The sequence below is a fragment of the Drosophila albomicans genome, chromosome 2R (assembly GCF_009650485.2).
Source record: "Drosophila albomicans strain 15112-1751.03 chromosome 2R, ASM965048v2, whole genome shotgun sequence".
Classification (NCBI taxonomy): Eukaryota; Metazoa; Arthropoda; class Insecta; order Diptera; family Drosophilidae; genus Drosophila; species Drosophila albomicans.
The window spans coordinates 19,072,855-19,093,012 of NC_047631.2; the positions used below are offsets into that span (position 1 = coordinate 19,072,855).

General features: G+C 37.3%; 3 protein-coding genes across 3 annotated transcripts in view; all 3 read right to left on the reverse strand.

Annotated features, from left to right (window-relative positions):
• The window catches only part of LOC117575230 (dopamine receptor 2), a 30,789-nt gene extending 13,840 nt beyond the window's left edge, over positions 1-16,949 (reverse strand). Inside the window, exon 1 of the mRNA XM_034259360.2 lies at positions 15,739-16,949. The gene's annotated coding sequence lies outside the window, so the exon portion shown is untranslated. The remainder of the gene's footprint in view (positions 1-15,738) is intronic.
• On the reverse strand, positions 399-1,138 carry LOC117573530 (uncharacterized). Its single transcript, XM_034256777.1, has 3 exons — positions 881-1,138; positions 645-821; positions 399-578 (listed from the first exon to the last, which is right to left on the reverse strand). Exons 1-3 carry the CDS (start codon positions 1,136-1,138, stop codon positions 399-401), a joined length of 615 nt encoding a protein of 204 aa, XP_034112668.1.
• On the reverse strand, positions 2,770-3,692 carry LOC117575231 (uncharacterized). The gene is made up of 3 exons (XM_034259361.2): positions 3,435-3,692; positions 3,196-3,372; positions 2,770-3,129 (listed from the first exon to the last, which is right to left on the reverse strand). The coding sequence occupies exons 1-3, from the start codon at positions 3,690-3,692 to the stop codon at positions 2,953-2,955; spliced, it is 612 nt and encodes a 203-aa protein (XP_034115252.1). The 3' UTR covers positions 2,770-2,952.
• Positions 16,950-20,158: the final 3,209 nt, after the last annotated feature.

Consider the following 20,158-nt stretch of genomic DNA (forward strand, 5'->3'; position numbering starts at 1 on the left):
CGCGACCATAACATGGATATACCGGATGTTTACCAAATAATCAAATAATCTTAGATTGCAACTCGAGTGATTCATATATTTATATTTAAAAACAAGTAAAAAAGTTACAGTCGAATGTTATCGACTCTGTGATACCCACTACTCATTTCAATGAAAACAAAACAGTGCGGTATTAAAATTCAAAAACATATCAAATTAATATACTGCAAAATACGGAATTTATACCAATGGGTATAATTAGTATATTGACATAGTACTGCATTCAAAATATACAAGATTGCCAACTAATGCACCTAAAACCCGCAGAAGACAAGGTTTTTTTCATTCAACATTCCTAAAGTATTCTTCAAATTTTATATCAATTATTTATTTTTATAAATATATATAATTATTTATTTTTATATAAATTTGGTTTCAAAATATGCTTTCAGTTCAAAACATATGGATGTTGGACGCAATTTGCCAAACACATTGAATGCTTTAAGTTGAATTTGTATTTTGTGAGGTCCTTCCACAGTTGTCATTTGATTATTGAATTGAAGGTCCTTCAAAATGAATGGTCTATGTATATACTTCACCTAAGAATGAAGATATTTCGTATTATTATGGCTTTAATTATTGCTTATACTTTTGCGATATCTTACGCCACGAACATTAATGCACTTGTCCTTGATATCGTCAGCATTCGTTATGTATTGCGTCCACAAACTGTACCAATACTGATTTTTATCATACATCGTTGAACATACATCAGGCACATTAATCTTGTAGATTGTTGGTACCCACTCCCGACGATAGAATTTATAAACATCTATGGAACCCTGAAAGCCACATTTTATCAAAAACACATATATTTTTACATAAGACTCCATGAAATCACCACAACACGATCCGTCAGCTGAATATCCCAAACCGATGTTGTGTTACCCGATACTTTTATCTGGTCCGATTGTGACTCAATGGTCAACTCTGTTAAATCCCAGACTCCACTAATATTAAGTACACCATCCAGCTGATCTCGGCAGTCACTAAATATTTCATCATCGTCGAACCTGATTCGGATTTGATAACCTTTCGAATAGCTTACTATTTCAAAAACTATTGCTAACAGCACAAGCACTACACGACTCAGCCACATTTTGATTTTTGAATTCCCAAAGACTTTTTTGGTCAGTATATATAGGAAATTAAAAAACACGCAAAGTCACATGTACATGTTTTTGCCAGCACTTCACCAGTATCAACTCTAATTATTATTATTATTTTTCGCAAAACTATATCTTTTAACATCTATGGGCTATTTTATCACGAGCAGAAATTTAATTTCTAACTTGTATATTATTTGGCCAGCATTTTTAAATTTATTGTGAGTTACAAGTAATCAAATGTTCCAGCATTCAAATATAACTTGCGATTGAATGTAGAGCTATGCGTGCAGCCACTTTTTTTTAAATATTTGGTATCTTTAACATATTATATATGATATATATGTCTATTATATTTTCTGAGTTCAAGAGAAACAAACGGACATGAAGATGAGCATCTTTGTTGTTCTCGATACTCTAATGTTGGTAATTTTAATTTTTAATAAGTGAGCAGCGTTGCCAATTTGTGGGGAATTCCCCAAAGTGCGGGAAATTTTAAGTTGATTGGGGATTTATTGGGGATTGGCATTATGTGGGGAAAATGCGGGGATTTTTACATTTTTTAAAATCTTATTCTCGTCGGTATATATTTCATCATTCATTATCGACACGACATCGACCTTTTTTAAAAATATTATGTATAGCACATCTCTAGTTTCAAACTACAAGTAGATTGACAGTTGTTTTGTTTATGATCAGGGGATTCCCGTTTTTCTCTTTCTTAAACGCCTACATGTTATGCGCGCTGTCTTCGTCATTTTCGTAGCTGAGTTCGATAAGTTTATGTTATTCTTAAGAATTTGAAAACTGAAAACCGTAATCGACTGAATACAGATACTGTTGTATCATTTATGGCTGCAAGAGAAGGAATTAAAAAACTAGGCGGCAGCGTCAAGTTCAACCCGTCAAACAAAATGCTATCCACAAAAATATGGAAAAGAATATGAATGTTAACTGTTTGAGTTTTTATTTTAATTAATTAAGAATACTAATATGAGTTATTCTCAGCTTTTTATTATTTCATTTAAAAAAACCTATGTGCGGAATTTGTGGGGAATCAGCGGATTTTTGTCCCCAAATTTGGGGAATTTTATTCCGATTTTTGGGGAAATGTATAAATTTGCATTGGCAACCCTGTAAGTGAGTATAATATGATTTGAGCTAATATGATGATGTAGCATTAATTTTGTTTGAAAACAATCAATTTTTTTAAAGTTAAATATATTATATAAAGCGCAACATGCATTTCCGACAGAATAACAAAATATTTATCTCTATTGCAAACTTTAATTGTGTAGAAAAATGATTTTTGATTAAATGAATAATTACTCGATTTTATGCTAAAAAAAAACATTGGCCGAATAAGCATTACTGGAGATACTTTTGCAAATCAAAGTCTTTCTGTAGAACTTTCAAAAGTTGGATTTAATTTAAAAAACTATCTCAAGTCGCTTGTTAACAAAATATGTTCTTTACATAAATCATGATTTTTCTCAAATTCAGGACAGTGCCAGCAAAAGCTCTTTATTTATTGAATTGCAGAATATCTTGCAATCCTAATATGAATAACAATTTCTACAAATATTATTACCCATATTTTCTTTTATTAAAACACAGAAATTAATTAATATTTAGAAAATTGTAGAGGAAACAGGAGCGATTTGACAATAGTAATTTTGCCAACATGTTTTCGCTGAAGACTTTTTCATTTTTCAACACAGATTAAACACCAAGATAGCAAGCAAATATCAATAATTATTATAAATTCGTATAATTTTTGGGATCCAAGATATTGTCCTTTTCCACATTAATCTATTTTCTCGAATTGAACTCTAATCGTAAAACAGATAGATGTATCCCGCTTTCGTGAAGACTCATCATATGCTGCTATAGCAATAAATAATCTATAAAGGCCATTAGTATCAATTGGTGTTCTCAAATCAAAAATAAATACCAACTCAAAAGGTTCATGTATTAATTTTGTCTGAAAAAGAAAACAGTATTCTTTATCTTAAACAGAAGAAAAAGTCTGATAACTGCAATAACTTACGCCTGGTACATTTACGCAATTGTCCTTAACTTCATCGATGTTTATAATGTGCGAAGTCCAAGCTTTATACCAGTGTTGATTTTTATCATACATAACTGCACAGACATTCTTTAGACGTATTGAATACATAGTTGGTTGCCAGGAACCATGATCCAAGTAATGTAATTGAAAGATACCCTGATAAAATACATAAATTTATATTTAGAGATCACGTAATATAACCTGATCACTATTGAAACCTCAAGGCGATCTGTCTTTTGAATATCCCATCTTGATGTTAAATTTCCCGATAGCGTTACGTTGTCCACGTCGTTATGTATAATGAATTCGGAAGTGTCAAACGCGGTTTTAATGTTAAGGACATTCTCTGGCTGATTATCACAATCACCGTAAACGTAATCATCAAATATGGTGGTTTTAAATTTGGCTGCACTTGAAAAGTTTTCCAAAGTGCCAATGATCACAAGCACTAACAGAATAACACGATTTAAAAACATTTTAGTTTCTTTTACCACTGCACATCCATTCTATATATAGTTGTTGATAAGAATTTACGTAAATTCAGTGCACACAAATTACAAACAACGGAAGTACTTGTGTAAGATCAAATTAATATAATTTTGAACATTATTCTAAAAAATTGATCCGAGTTACAGATAATAAATAATAGACATATACATTTTTTGATCAATATCAATTTGCTCGATGGTGTCAAAGCAAGCGCTCTAGCTGTGAATACTCTGACATTGCAACACACAAAAACCATTTGAATTCCAATTTCAATTTCAGTTCGACGTCATCTCTGGCCATTGAAGACGTCTGTGCGCCTAAAGGTTCAACGCCAACTGTAATAACATTCTTTGAATTTGCATGCAAAGCCAAATAGATACACATATACAGATACAGACATTTTGGGCCTAGCGACATTTTTTGTGAATCCTAATTATGTGAAATGCCTTCACTTCGGGTCTTTCTCAGTCCCATTTCGTTTTTCAATTTTTGTTATTTGAATGTTTTTCAAATGGGGTGACAATTGACAATAGATGTAAACTATCAGTGTAAATAAATGGTTCAAAGATCTCTGCAACGCAAATTCAAGGTAGATATTACGATTTTTATGGCCCAAACCAAAGCACTTAAAGCACATTCATACAAGCTGTTGTCAAATAATATGCGCAGAGTCAACGCATTTGGAATGCCTTCAGAGTCAGTTGGCCCAATCGGCTTAGTGCCATAAATTTATTAGGGGCTTTGTGGATGCCGAATTTTAGATGCGAGTACATCCATTAATTTTATGCACTATCATTGAATTGGAATCGCTACTCAATGCCAAAGATACTATCGAATAGTACACACAGTAGGCAAGTCAAGTGCGAGTACTCTCTCTCGTCTATCCGAATACATTGAGCAACCTTTTTTCTGAAGCGAGTTTCCTATGCAAATTACCTTGTTGTGAACCTGCTCCACACACACACACACTGGAAGGGAGAAGCGGACAAGAAGGCTCTGAAAAGAGCCGTCGTTATCAATGCCTATCAACGTCACCCACTCAGAGAGTTGTGCGATAAATTGCTACCCGAAAAATCTCTGAAATGGTTCCCCAAGCGTTTTTAAGTAAACGCACGAAAGTCAGGCAATGAGAAAGAGCCTTGTTCGGGTCTCTTTCAGGTTCGTCGGGCTTTTGCCGAGTTCGCTGCGTCGTCAACCGTCGGCCATCGACAATGGCGCTGAAATCTTGGCTCAAATCTTTATGTGAGGCGAGCACTCAACCACGCAGCAAAAGGCACTAAAAGGTTCGGTAAATATTTCGAATCGGAGGAGCTGTGTCTACAAATGGAATTTAATCACGCGTACGTCGAGCTATCCGCACAATCCGATGTTTGTTTTATTTTCAGCTTTATAAGTTGTCCCTTTTCCCATTCGCATTCGCTTTCGCATTTGATAATGCGCTACCGGTTTCAGTCCCTGGCGGTATCATGCTGAGCACTGCTTAATTATGTCACAAATATTTACACCAGACACCAAAGTGCAGGACCTTTTGAGCGTTTCGTATCCTGGCACGCAACGAATCTAGCCAAGCAAACAGGCGGCGGTAAAATGAAAGAAAAAAAAAACAAAGAATAGAAATCAACAATTCACAATCAACAATACAAGCAAAAATCAAATGAAGTAGGGCCAGCTTTGGCACGTTGGAACCGTAGGCAATGTGCGATCAAGGACGAATAAGGATGAAAGACACGAATACCGTTTGGCTACACGAAAAAGGAGAGTGAAAACCGTGATAATGATAGGCATTAATTTTACCTTACGCCATAAGCTTGATACAGAGACAACATTTACCATCTTTGAAGTGGTGAAATACCCTACAATTTGAATGGCCTACAAGGTACGCAAATGTAATACTTAAAATGTTCACATATTGTCAACTTCTTTTACGCATCTAAGGTGTCTCATAGTGTATTATGATTTTGCCTGTTTTCGCAATATTTCTATTGTCCGTTGTTGGTTTTTCGCTTGCGTGTCAAAATCTGTTATTATGCCTTTGTCGTGTTCAAAGTTATTGACAACCTCAGCGAGACAAACACAGGAGTACGAATACGGGAATGGACAAGTACACACGGCGACACATTTAGCGCGCTTGTCACGCAATGAATAATGATTGGACAGTAAAACAACATCAACAACAACAACAAGGCAACAACAAGGAGTAGCATCAATGGGAGTATCCAAACGCTGCAATCAACGTCTGTTGCCTGTCACTTGGCCAATCGAGCGAATGTTAAGTGGCATATTGCTCATACGACACGATGTCCCCATACAAATAATTCCCATTCACAATGGCAAACGTAAACGTCATGGCCATTCCCCCAGCGAGTGTCGTATTTAATAATTAAATACTGTCGCAAATATCAAGTGTGAAAATGCGAGCTGTTGCCTGCGCAGATGCTGATTGGCTACTTGACAGACACTAGACGACAGGAGGATTGCCTGGGCGGAGAGGAGTTGGGATGTCCTGGCGTGAGAATGAGTGTACAAATGAAAACACGCTTACACAATGCAGACAATGTAAATTTATAATGAACAACAGAGAGTCCCATTCAATTGTTCTATCTTTAGTAACTTGCTGTTTAACACAAAATTCATTCGTCAATTGAATTAAAAAATTTAAGATTGATTTCAAAATATCGAAATTAATTAAATTTCATTAATTTATTACTGCAAATAACTTCAAAAATCTCATCACCAACTTGCAGAAAATTTATTAAGTATATTAAACAAAACATTTTTCTTCTTTAATATAGTTTTTATAACTTTATCTGATCAACTTGCTAAAGTATTTAACGAAAGAGCAAACCTTTTTATCCAACATTTTAAAGACTTTGCGTCATTTTGTTGTGTTTAGGTGACTAGTTTACTTGACTATTTCTGATTCTGTCTCAGCAAATAACTATGTGTGTCTTCCGGGCCCCGTTTCCACTTGAGTGAATCATGCACTGCTGTCAACTTGATTCACTTTCTATATTCGTTAGATGTGCTTCCCATTTGAGGCACGCACGCTCGCACGCATGCGTTTCATTTGAGAACCCTAGGGACATATTTAAAGTTTAGTTTTTGATGAGTTCGCATATGTTTTATTAGTAGCGTGCCAACTTGTCCTCATGGCCAATTCATGACTTGACCAAGTTTGCGTAGCATTAATAAAACTCAACGGTCATAAATTAAAGCGAATCCTAACATTTGCTTGCTGTCAACGTCTCCGATTACCAACTCCTTCATATGTATTTCCTCTTTTTTTTCCTTGGAAAATATATTTTTGAGTTTTCATCAAAATATTCTTGCAAAATAAATTCAAGTCACATGCCCAACGATGGCTGTCAGTCATATGATATTATAATAAAATATATACGAGTGGATAGAATGTAAAGAAAATTGTTGAAAAAAATAAATGCTCAACTGGCATTTACTCATTAGGAACAACAGATTTTCTATTAAGCCAAGCAACAATTAAATAATTTTGCTATGTTTATCAACTCATTCAACATACTTTATCAGTTGTTCGTAATGTGACTAAATATTTGGGGTTACATTCAACCAATTGTTATACATCTTTTGACATGACTACAGGGTATAATTATTTGATGAAATATAAAGAAAAATTGGGCGCCATATAGGAGCATGAGTAAATTACAAATTGGCGGCTCTGCCGTCAGTTTTTCTGTTGCCATTGCGGCACGTGTGAACGCAATAACTCTATTGCGAAACAATCCAACTTGCAACGAATATAATATTGATATAATGACAAGCTCACAAAGTCACGTCGCTGGGAATAGAAGGCAAATTCATCAGCAGACCAATATTGACACAGGTCCCAGACAGCGACAGCGACAGCAACCAGATACGAAAGACAAAAGCCAAAGATGAAAACCTCTAGAAATTGTACCCCAGGCGACACAGTGTTGCCATTAATGTGGCTCTCAATGGCCAGTCGAAGATGATGACAATGGAAACGCAGATGGAGAAAACAAAGATTGCGGTGTCGCTTATTGACTGATTCTAATGATGCCGCATAACGGCCACTTATATATTTTTATTAGTAATATGACCGTATCTATTTTGATTTACTTTGCTGGGGCGAAAACAATTTTCCTCGCCATAATTTGTTGTAGAAATTGCGCATACGTCGCGTATGCGTGTTCTTCGTAGTGTGCCACGTAACTGGCAATCTATGCTTCATCATTTCATTCTGCACGCAAGTCTTTCCCCAGAGCTTGGAACTGACTGCGCCTCAAATGGCCATTTATTCACAATCTTTGAATCCAAAGTTTATCGTATTTATGACATTTTGTTTTTTTTTCTCCTTTTGTTCTCTTTGAAGAATGAGAGTGAGAGGCTTGAAAGCTTTCGAGTGACATTCTAATCAAGTGCACATTAGCATGTTGAAATGGGGCTAGCATGCAACTAATTTCCATGCTTCACTTGCAACGTGGCCTGACTGCCAGAATGCCGACACTTGATTAAAGTTTCATTTATCGCACTTGCTGTTGCAGCTGCAGTTTCTGTTGTCGTTGTTCTGCTTGGTTGCTTTATGTTTACTATTTCTAGTTTTATTTTTTGTTTGTGGGTGAGCACAATTTTATGGCTAATTAAGTCACAAAATTAACATTAAAAGGCAATCTAGCACGAAAGTGCAGCCACCTACCTAGTCAACTCTGGCATTTACCCAAACGAACCTCGAAGCTATTGCATAGCACGCATTCCTCGTAGATAACCTGACTAGTTGGCTGTCACGAGGTCTATAGCAAATTCTCATTTCAGTTTAATTAGTGGAGGAAAACACACACACAGATACGCACACACATGAATGGAGATTGAAACACGTGGAAATGAGGCGCGCACAAAAGTAGGCTACACTTTTTAGCACTACTTTTCACTTCCCGTCACCTGCTTTTCCTGCCACGCAAATAATAAGTAAATAATAATGGAACACACCACCATTTTTGTGGGCGTTTTTTTTCCGCCAACTCAGGCATTTTGGTTTATTAATGCCAGAAATTATTGCGGCATGTGCAAGTCAAAATGTGAATATAAAAAACTCAAGAAATGTATACAAGCAACTTCCCAGTTGCAAAAACCATCTCAAACGAACCAGTACAATAACAAATGCAAGTTATATAATAAAAAAATGTTGGGGAAAAAAAGGAAAAAGGTGAAAATTAGAAAAGTGCTGGGCCAACATAAATAAGGAACACAACAACCAAAACCAAAAAAAAAAAAAAAAAATATAAAACCGCTTGCTTGAGCCTATTTGCGATCATGAAAATATGATTTTAATTCGCAGTAAAAACATAATTTCCATGAGCCATGGCCAAATGGCAGCCAAATGCGAAATGTGAAATGCGAATGCGAATGAGAATGCCACTGGCGCAGCGACTGTGATGGGGAAATATGTATCCTTGTAGCTTGAATGAAATGAATTTAAATACCTGTGCGACGCCCAACTGCGGGCGCCCCGCTGGCGACAGCGCCTAAATGTGTAAGCCACACACACAGTCGCACACACAAAAGGAGCATGTCGGACAAGCAGACGCGACAGACAGACAGACACCAGCAACATTATAACACGGCACCAGCAGGCACGCAATGTAACCCACAAGCAAGCGGCTGCTTCAGTTGTTTTTCTTGCTGCTGTTGCTGTTGCTGCTGCTGCTGACTGCGCTGCTGCCTTCTACGCCCTCCAGTGAATTGTCATTGAAATCTGTCGTTTTGCCCGCAGCGGCTGACTTGCTGGATGGGCGTTCTCAATTTGAAACGGAGGTTGAGAACGGAGGCTGCCGACGAAGCAGTTTACTGCAAAATTTTATTTGTCGCAGCAATTTTGAGCGATTTGCGTTAAACAGCAATAGGTGTACACACATGTATACAAGTATATATGTATATGTGTGTGGGGATAGCTATAGGTGTGGTTGTGTGTACGTGTCATTCATTATTTTCAATTTTTCAATTCACAAACTTTTTTGCAGCTGCCGTAAATGTGAAGCGATTGGCTACGACTCTCTGTGTGTTGTGTGCATCCCCTCGGCCTCAGCCAATTTTCCATAAATATTCAAATTTATTATTCGTTGCTCACACTTCAGCCAAGAATGTCCTCCCAGGGACATGGCTCAAGTACAAATTGTGAACGGTTTTTTCCTGGAAGTGCGGACTCCGATTGGATTATCGCAGCAGGCAGTTCGATTATTGCATGTTAATTTTTGTAGTCATCTCAAATGGTTTGTCGTCGTGGGCGTCGATGAAACTTTTCTTCTTTTTTTTCGTAGCCCAAAGAAAATTTTTCATTTTCGTTTCCATTTTTTTTTTTTCGATTTTGGTTTTTCTTGGTCGTCGTCTGCCAACTGAAAGTCAATTAGCGCAATTGAACAGACGCGTTGAGAAATTCGTGGAAATGCAAAAGTTTTATAATTATTTATTGGCCCGCCCAAAAGCAGGCGACACGATAAGCCCAGCAAATTGTTAAGTGACAGCACGTGTTGGGATTAAGTGGCAGATTCGTGGAAGCCAAGGAATCGAACCAAAAAGCCCACACACACAATTCGAAATGCTTAATGCTTTTTTGTCGTATTTATTATATGCCATAGATAGGAATACACTTAATACTGTTGCTGTTACTGTTGTTGCACAATGATTAAGCTGATTTCATCGAACCCTTTTTGGCTGCGCTTGTGTTGTATGTTGTTGTTATCAATTTGCCATCGCATCACATTTCCACGGCTTCAATCCTTTTTGGCCAAATGCCCAGAAAAACTGTTACATTAATCATTTCCAAACGACAGTACCAAGCGGCCACAAAAACAGCCAAAAAGGACATCGACAACAGCAACAATGGCTGCAACAGTCACAGCAAAAGCAACAGCAGCTGACTGTGTCAAGGGGCTTTTGTTGTTGTTTCGTCTGTTTCGCCTGCCTAGCAACCTGTCATAAGTTATTAACAAGACGAACTTGTGCCTAGGCCCACAAATGTGTGCTCACACGGTAAAGCAATCCACAAAGTGCTGCCATGAGCTAACCTCGACCTCTAGCCAGGTTCCCCCTTTGCCTTTACCCCTGTCACACATAGAGAAATCGCAGCCAAAAACAATAATTTTGCCCAGAATCAAACCACATAGTGGAGGAAGAGACGGGAGCAGTTCGATACGTGTAATATGCTCGAGTATTTGCAGTTCTCTTGGCAAGTTTCAAGTTGGATGCATTTTGGCTTTGGGGCTGCCTGCTTTTGGCATTCGTTTCGGCTCTGCGTCGCATTGGCGAGACTGTCGTTTTCCAAAATTATGACCGCTCGGACACAATTTAATGGCAGAGCGCCAAGGACTGTGACGTCCTGCCCCTGTGGCTGACAGTTCATTGGAATTTTCATTAGTGTTACAAGTGCGCCGCCATTGAGACGGCAATGGCGCGTCACTCGCGACGTCGACAGTGACCTTTCACAAATCCTAATGGACACACACGCATCTAGCATCGAGCCAAGTCTCGCTGTCGGTCTCGTCTCCCTCTCGCTTCTTTCCCGTTTCTTTTTCTAGATCATGTCAGTTTAAATGTCTGCATAGAGTCTTCTTGTGTGCTAAAATTGAATGTGGCTTTGTTTTCCCCCCATTGATTACGTATACTTAATACGGTTCGTATACTTAATATGCTTTTTTCTGTCAGCTTTATTTCGCTAAGCGACTAAATTGTTTACCATTTTATCTCAGTATGGTTGTTTTGTGTTTAATAAACTGCTGAAAATCAATTTTACCAAAATCAAAGAAAATTTTAAACATTCACGTTCGCTAACGACACAATAATTAAGTTATTTTTGGCTTGGCATTTTTAAAAACTATGCATCACATTTTTTCAAGCTCATCTGCTGTGCAGTGGCATTAAAGGGCAACTACTTGTGCCGCACATTTACACACACAAACGAGCACACATACACATACACACGGACATATTGTGCTAAACATTGTTGCACATGAGCGAACAGTTTGTTGTTGCTGCGGTAATTGCACTTTCGTTGCTTTATGAGCGATACAGTCGTAAAACATTATGTACATCATGTTGGTACTTAAATGTGCCATGCTCTCTGATACTGCCTCGATTTGCATACCCTGCACTTATAAAATACGGCACAGGGTATGCTCAACGTTGGAGACTTAGAAGTAAAAGGCAAACCTAAGAAAGGTAAGGTTCAATTTCTAATTTATTTTAATTTTTCTAAGCAATCATAAAATTTGAAATAAATTTCCATTACTGCAGAAAGTGTTTTTTATTCGAGCAGAAATTATATTCTAATCTACTTTTCCCGCGTTCGCTTTGCCCTCAAACTATACAACAGAAATTCAAAAATGTTTTGAATTGCATTGCTTGTTAGTCAAGTTTTCAGTGGAGAACAAAGACCACATGTGGCATATTCTAATGTACACACGCATTTGCAGTAATACACAAAAATGTTTGCGTTTGTGTACGTGCAGAGTAAGCGGAAATACATATGCGCATAACTATACACATATATGAAGGTCTTCAGTTTGGCTTTTATTGTTCTTTTGCGGCGTCAACTGTTAAAAATGTCAACTGAAATGAATTGAAATCGCATTCCCCATTAAAAGCAATAATGAAATGCGGCAAATATAAATTGTGGCCGTTTATGCACAATGTGAGTGTGTGTTGAAAATAGGCAGGTGTGAGTGTGTGTGTAAAGGATTCATTATATTTGGGCACTGAGCTCGGCAGACCTGTGCATAAACAATTTTCTTCTGTGACAAATGGATATCCTTTTGTTTTATTGAAAACATGTTGAGCAAACACATAACCCGACTAACATATATACTAGGAACACACACACACACAAACACACATACGGACACACCATATGTATACCACATTGTTGGCTGGGAAACTATTTCAATTACAACCGTGCAGCAGCTTTCCGTTTCACCTATGCACAACCCCTCGACACACAGAGAGCAAACCATTTGCCCCTCTTTGCCAGCCGCAACTTATACCAATACCAAGTGGCTGCTGCTGCTGCTTCTGTGTGTGTGAATGAGAGTCCTGTCTGTGTCAATGTGTGTGTGTGTGAGGCTTCTGCCTTTGCCAGGCATTGAAATATTTATATGCAAATAAATAGTTTACCGAGCTTTCAGCTCTGCTTCTGTTGTCATTGGACGTAATAAGTACGTATATATACGCACGCACATTAAGGGGGAAGGCGCAGCACAACAGGAGGTGGGCGTGACATAAGCCAAGTCGTAAAACACACGCCTACACATGTATGCACACACACAGACACACACATTTGCACATTTGCTGTAATACAAAGCCCCAGCCTGGTATATTATTACTCGTTAATTGTGCGTGGCATTTAATTGTTAATCTATTGCGCTAGCTGAGGTTCCGATTTGTGCTGTGTTGGTTGGTCTTTAATGGCAGACAAGATAAGAAATTGTATATATTGCGTTAGGTCATGTGGCGTGAGAAAATATTACATGGTAATTTGATTTAATTAGCTCGGCATTCCTCGTGCGCGTCCTCAAACAACATCAGAGAATCAATAATAGACCACAAGTGAAACTAGGATTCCACATAAACTCGCTGCAAGTCGAGCACACACATTTTCCTCCGCCCTCTTTCGGTCTTTCTCCACACATGCGTTGAACTTTCTTTGTGCTTATCTATATATATAGTGGAATTTGTTAACTTAATTGACCAAGTTTAAAGTTGCCCAATTAATTAGAGCCCACCTTAATTAACAACGTATGTAAACAAGGACCAGCAAATAGAAGTTCACACACAAACACACTCTGATATCTGGTTGCAATATATTTGTAATTGAATTCACTTTACAATGTTCGCTGGCACAAAGCCAATTAAAATGATTCGTACAATTGGAAGCACACATGGAACCAATAATCATATTGAAAACAAACAAACAATAACTTTTTGCTTAACAAAAAAAGCGTGCAAGGAATTAACAGCATTACAAAACCATAGATATTTTTTTTTTCAAATGTGACGTGTGCGCTTATTTGTTTTTATTGAATCCACACAAATTAATACAGTGAACACAAGTCGGAAACGCACGAATACTTAATATTTGTCTTTCATAAGATATTTTATAAGTAACGTGTTTATACTTTTTGTTTTATATTTGCTGAATATCTAATTTTTTTATGTTGACATGTATTCTTTTAAAAAAAAAAGTGTTCACTGTACTTTGATTTCACTGTAATGGATTTTTTCACAATTTTGGTTAACCAATTGATTACATTTGAATACATTTATCATTTATTTATAGATTTAAATGTAGCAATAATATAAAAAGTTTAACGCCAATACTTATAATACACTTGTTTTTTAAAGCATTTTTATGACAAATATAATATGGCCAGCTTAAAACTTTCGATAATTATTTCATTTTTTCAAAGCACAAAAAATGCAGATGAAGTTGTCAATTATCGAAAAGCAAACTTCAATTGGTTATATAAATTTAAAATGTTCCGTTTTTCTTTTAAAAGCAATAAGCATTTATTGATTTTAATAAAGACAACATTCTTTAGTTTGAATTGAATTATAGTTGACGAAGAAATTTGTATGCACGCTTTGCAGCAAACAATTTTTAAAGCAAATTAAATTTTTATGTGAAGGAAACTGCGTTTTTATTTAGTGAACGTAAATAAAGTCCTAATAAAAAATGAGCACAGGAACCTTAAAACTGTAAACATGAAATTGTGCAAATACGCGGCGGCGGCTCGTATGAAAAGAATTTTGAGTGGAGAGAAAAAAAACGTCGTAAACATTATGCATTTGGATCTTAAATAAATATGAAGTAGGTATTTAGAAAGTGCGCATAAACATAGTTACGCTGTTGACTTTCATTACCTTGCGCAAATAGAGAGAAAGTCATTAAAAATTTTAATGAAGAAACTTTTTTTCTTTTGTTTCCGGCACCGTCATCGCCGCCGTCATCGTCATCGTCATCTTGAACGCTGTTGTCATTGTTGTCGCCGCTTTAATTTTCTATTTAAATTTTGTTTTGTCTGCAGTTCTTGGCTACATGCTCGCATATTGTTAATAACAATCACGCCAGCCAGCAGCCAGGGCAGGGAAATCCAAGGCTTGGCAGCCTCGTCGACGATGCTTGGCGACTGCTAACTTTCAACTGGCGCCTGGCGTCTCGTGTATGGCGGATGATTTATTAGAACGATAAAATGATTAAATTAAAATTGATTTAAATAATAAGGAAATAAGGCAAGGACAGCCGCAGGTAGATGCTGCAGACTCACGACTAACAAGAGTCAGAGAAAGAGAGACAGAGAGGAATGCCTCATCAAGTTTGCTTGTTTTATGGCACATTTATTAGACAGGTTTTCCATGAATTCTATTTCATTCAATGCCAAATGGCAACTTGACCGAGGGCCATTTACATTCGCTTAGGCGTTGCTAGCGCCCGAAAACCAACGTCTAGAGTGAAAACTTACTAATTTATGCTAAATAGTCACAAACGCTGTCGTCGTCGTCGTCGTCTTCGTACAACGCGGCGTATGATTAACCTAAATGTTTTTCTTGCCCTCGACTTCACCATCGTTGCCATCGTTGGCATTGCTTGTCAACTTGTCGACAGTCCCATTTTGCAACGACATTTTACATTTAAATTGGCAAACTAAAAAAAATAATGCTCTGGGCTTAGCGAAAATTCTCCGATGCGGAGCCGGAAAAAAGGTTCTCGGTCCCAGTGCGTCTTGCGGCCTTGTGAGTTTGTTTATTCAGACCATTGCAAAAGGTCAACTAATTTGTTTAGCAATACAACTAACACAAATTACAGGACAAAATGGTCAAACTTTGTTCTTTGGTCAACAACTTTTATTATGTTTTCCAAATGAATTACTTTTAAATTCGACCAGGCATGAAATGCATCAATGATTTTGCACAATTGTGAAAATACGAATAAACGTATATGAATACGTATACTTAATTAAGCCCATATAACTTTTTCATACAATTAACACTCACCGTTTGTTGGCATCCACTGCAAATCCTTTTTTCTGGGTTCTCCTGCCCATAGAGAGCAACTCTTTCCTTTTCGTCGTTATCCTTGTTGAATGCAATTTCTCGTTTCACTGCCTGCTACCTTTTCTCTTTTTTTTGTTGTTGCTGTTACTGTTGTTGTTTTTGGTATAGTTGTTGTTGCACTTATTTCGTGTATTTTTGTTGCTGTTGTTATTTTTCGGTAATTTTTCATATATATTGTGCCTGGGTATCCTGTCGTTTCAGCCGTATGCTGTGGTGTCACTTGCTACTCCCGTTGCGGTCGAAATTGAATTTCACTTGGAAAATATATGAGCATGATTAATCACTTAACGGAGCAACCCCTTTTGCGAAGAGGCAACCGGAGTATGTTCACACTTCACACCGAGTGAACATCAAATGAAGTATCCGTCGCCTGGGCTCTGCCACATTTTCTTAATTACCGACTTTTATTTCAATATTAACAGTTTTTATCGCACGACGTTTTACATAGAAATTTTATTTTGCAATATAATATTTCTACTTCTGCAATTGTAATTAATTAAATCTGTTAACAATTTCGAAATATTCATTTTACTTAAGCTACTTTCCCTAACGTTTTGGTAAAACTTTCTCAATAAAAAAAATTTTTCAAATTTACTTTGCTCTTTCAAGTGAATTTAATCGAATCGAAAACATTATTTTGTATTTTTTTTAACATGTTGTGCTATGGTTTTATCTCAATGATTTTGATATTGTATGTATTTTTGAAATTGCAATTTTTTTATCACGTTTCACACAAGTTTAATTTCAATATTATTACAAATTCCTTTGACGCGGCTTTTGTTGAATTTTGATTCATTCATGCGGTCTCATGGCGAATCCATTCACAAAATATTTTGGCAACCGCGAACTAAAGACTGAAGCGCTCAGAACGTAACTGAAGGATGTAACTAACGCGAATAGCTTTCAAAAATAACACAACACTTGGCAGCTGCGGCGGCGACAGGAGCTGCTACGACGACAACGGCAACGACAACGACGACGACTGACGGTGCCGACAGCAGTGAGGATAGCGACTCCGACTACAACAGCGGCAACGACATCAGCAAACAGCAACAGCAACGACACACGATAACAGCGACAGTGCTCGGCTTCGTGCTTGGCACTGAATGACGAACCCAAACATTCGCTGGCATTAAAGAACCTCAAATCGAGGCGCGCACCAAGCACGAGGACGATGATGGCACTCAGCCTGCAAGAAGCTACCATCGCCGTACACTCAAACACACACACACACACACACACACACACACACGAATGCACAGTTACCTACATACGTGTTATGTTGCAGCAAGTCCTGTTCGTATTTAATAGCATACTTCCGTGCGCCACACTCGGCATTTTCATCGCGCTCCGGCAAACACACACAGCTGACGAATTGGCGCCAAAATTCTGCCTGGCAACGCGCACGCGTCCAACTGTTATACGTGCGGTGCAATCGCTGCGTAGCACAGTTTTTAACAGGTCCGTTTCAACATAGAATCAAAGGCAACCCACAATTGTATAAAGACAAATGCAGAAGTATATTAGGAATAGGAGTAAAATAGCTTTCTAAATATTTAGAGGTCTAAAATAATTAATTCATTTGGCATTCAAGAGGCCACGTCAATAATTACTGAAGTTCAACTAATAATAGTTAAAAATATGAATCACGCAAAGCATTTATTTACACATTTGTTTCACACAGCTAAAACACATCGAATATTAATCGTATTTTTAATGTAAAATTTAATACTTTGTTAATAATTAGTCATTATTTTTAATACTTCAGCGCAATTAATAATTAAATATAGCAATAGCATTTGTTAAATTCTTTAAACTTCACCATGAAGAGCACATTAGGTGTATAATTAATGTCAATCAAATATGTATTTAGTGATTATCTATTTATTTTCCCCCTCTGAATCACAACTAACAAAAATGTTGTATAGCAAAAGATTTTTTGTAAACTTAATAAACGTTTAATTAAACATTAACACATAACAGTTAAAATGCGGCGTATCTTAGTCGTATACTTAATGTCTATGCAATTTTTAGTTTAAGACTAATTGTTTATTTTCTATGCAGAAGCTCAAATAGTAACAGTTAAATATAATAATATCGTTTATTAAAACAAATCAAATGAATTGCGGTCAATCTAAAACGTATACTTAATATTCCTAATATATATTTATCTTTGTATGTATTGCTACTTCATTGTTGTATGTGGCAAAAGGAATGAATGCCTCTGGGCACAACTGTTGCATTCCATGGCAAAAGCAAGGTCAAAACCAATACTCACAGTGAACCGAAAAACTTGTGAATATTTTAGTGTGACTAAACCGAGCTGCACATAGCGGAAGGCTAAACGAAATTGTACGGATTTATACTTTGGTTAGCGAATGACTGTAACAAACACTGTTATATTAAAAAATCTATGAAGTTCTATAATAAAAATGAAGAAGCGCATTATAAATTAAACAGCTATCTGCACAATAGAGTCGCAAATAAAATTAATTGCTTGTAATAGTTATATGACCGATAAAACCTCCCAAGACAAGAAAGTTTAAAGTGTTATCCCCTCAGACAGTTCCTGTCCATCCCGCATAAATGCGCTGCCAGAAATGTGACGTGCGAAGGTTTATGAACAAGCTAGCAAAATGGTATTTAAAAAGTTGCTGAACAAACTTTCAAATTAAATACTCAGGTGCTTAAATTGTGCAAATGCCTTTCGCACATACACACACAGAGTGAGAGAGAGAGAGAGAGAGAGAGAGAGATAGAGAGACCCCCAAATACAGTGTCTTGCAGAATACTGACGTGTTGAGCTTAGCACTTGACTGCTGGCGCTTCGTTCAGTGTTTATTGCATTTTGCACGTTCTTCCTTCAGCATTATTATTATTTTAATTATTATTATGATTACGACACGCCGAAAGTGTTTATGTGTGCAACAGCAAACAAATTAAGATGTTGAGTGAAGCTGGAGAAGTAATTAAGCAAGCGCATAAGATACACTTAAATTTGTCAAAACAAAACGAAATTCAGTTTGCAATAAACATTTCTGAATGACAAGCAATCAAAAAGCTTAAAATCAATTCAAGCATGGCATTCAATTGCCAGAGATTAAGAGAGAGAAGAGTGAAAAGCAAACGGTAGCAAACTCGACGTTGATGCTTCGCATAAATGAGATGCATTTAAAATGCATGACATCAATTATAAAAAGTTTTCTTAATTTTCTCAAGTTCATAATTCAAATTGAGGTTCACACGCATGCCAGCTCTTTCAAAGCCACACACAGAGCAAGGACAAAGCCAAAAAGTTTGTAAACATACACACACACACACACACTCACATGCACACGCAAAGACCCATTCATTTTTGGTGTATATTTGTTTATTTCTCGAATGCGTATAAACATTTACATTTGCAAAGACAAGCTAAAAGCATCGCCTGCGCCAGAACGTGTCTGTCCCAAAATGTCCCCACAGACATGGCAAATGTGTATGGAAAAAAATGGTGCCATCTGCAACTGCATCAACATCCTCATCCTCATCCGCATCTGCATCTGCATGAGCATCAGCAACTGCATCTCTCAATCCCATGCAAAATTGCAGATTTCATATGCAAATTGTGCACTTCTTCAGAAAATTATTCAAATTACTTGTACTTGGCCCAGGATCAGGACACAAACGAGGAGAGCGCACAGAGCTAAAATCAATGCACTCGGGAAATGGCGTTTGCTGCTAACAAAAGTCAAAAGAGTAACAAAGTTCTACGTGGCAAAGTTGTTTCTGTCTGTTTCTCTGAATCTCAATCTGGCCTTGGCCTCTTTAGCAGCTCATCAGTAAATTGGGCAAATCTTTGCTTGGCACCAATTTAGCGGGACGTCATCATCAATCAAGCTAAATGCTAAATGCTTTTGGCCAAGTTGCGCGTTGGCTTCGCCTGGGAATGGTAATCCTTTAATATTATTAAATAATTAACACGCATTACGTGGCATGTTTATGATTTTGGCAACAGAGCGACTATTTATGGCAGCACCCCAGGGATTCAGTCATCAAAAGATAAACGCAATTATAGCCCAGTTAGGTGCCAATGCCAATCCCAATGCTCGCCCCCTGCCATCGTCAGTGTCAGAGTCAGCGACAGAACCTAAATGAAGACAATGCCGCGGTGCTAAACATGCAAATTAGCGAGCAAAAGTTTGACACTGACGAGCACCACGAAGGAGTTAAAGTTCCGTTTTGAGCCAAATTTGCATATTTAAATGGCTCAAATGCGGCACTTGCCATTCTGGCACTTCGCTACTCTCTGGCACTCTGCTGTCTCTACTGCCTCTACTGTCTCTGCTCTGCTTTGCTTTGCTGTCTTCCCATTCTTGTT

Excerpts from the sequence above, each read along its gene's own strand:
- LOC117573530 (XM_034256777.1), bottom strand. The coding sequence starts at position 1,138 with ATGTGGCTGAGTCGTGTAGTGCTTGTGCTGTTAGCAATAGTTTTTGAA. Across the intron at positions 822-880 it reads AGCTGACGGATCGTGTTGTG|GGTTCCATAGATGTTTATAA; the intron begins GTGATTTCATGG and ends TGTGGCTTTCAG. Across the intron at positions 579-644 it reads AGTGCATTAATGTTCGTGGC|GTGAAGTATATACATAGACC; the intron begins GTAAGATATCGC and ends CTTCATTCTTAG.
- LOC117575231 (XM_034259361.2), bottom strand. The coding sequence starts at position 3,692 with ATGTTTTTAAATCGTGTTATTCTGTTAGTGCTTGTGATCATTGGCACT. Across the intron at positions 3,373-3,434 it reads AAAAGACAGATCGCCTTGAG|GGTATCTTTCAATTACATTA; the intron begins GTTTCAATAGTG and ends GTATTTTATCAG. Across the intron at positions 3,130-3,195 it reads ATTGCGTAAATGTACCAGGC|ACAAAATTAATACATGAACC; the intron begins GTAAGTTATTGC and ends TTTCTTTTTCAG.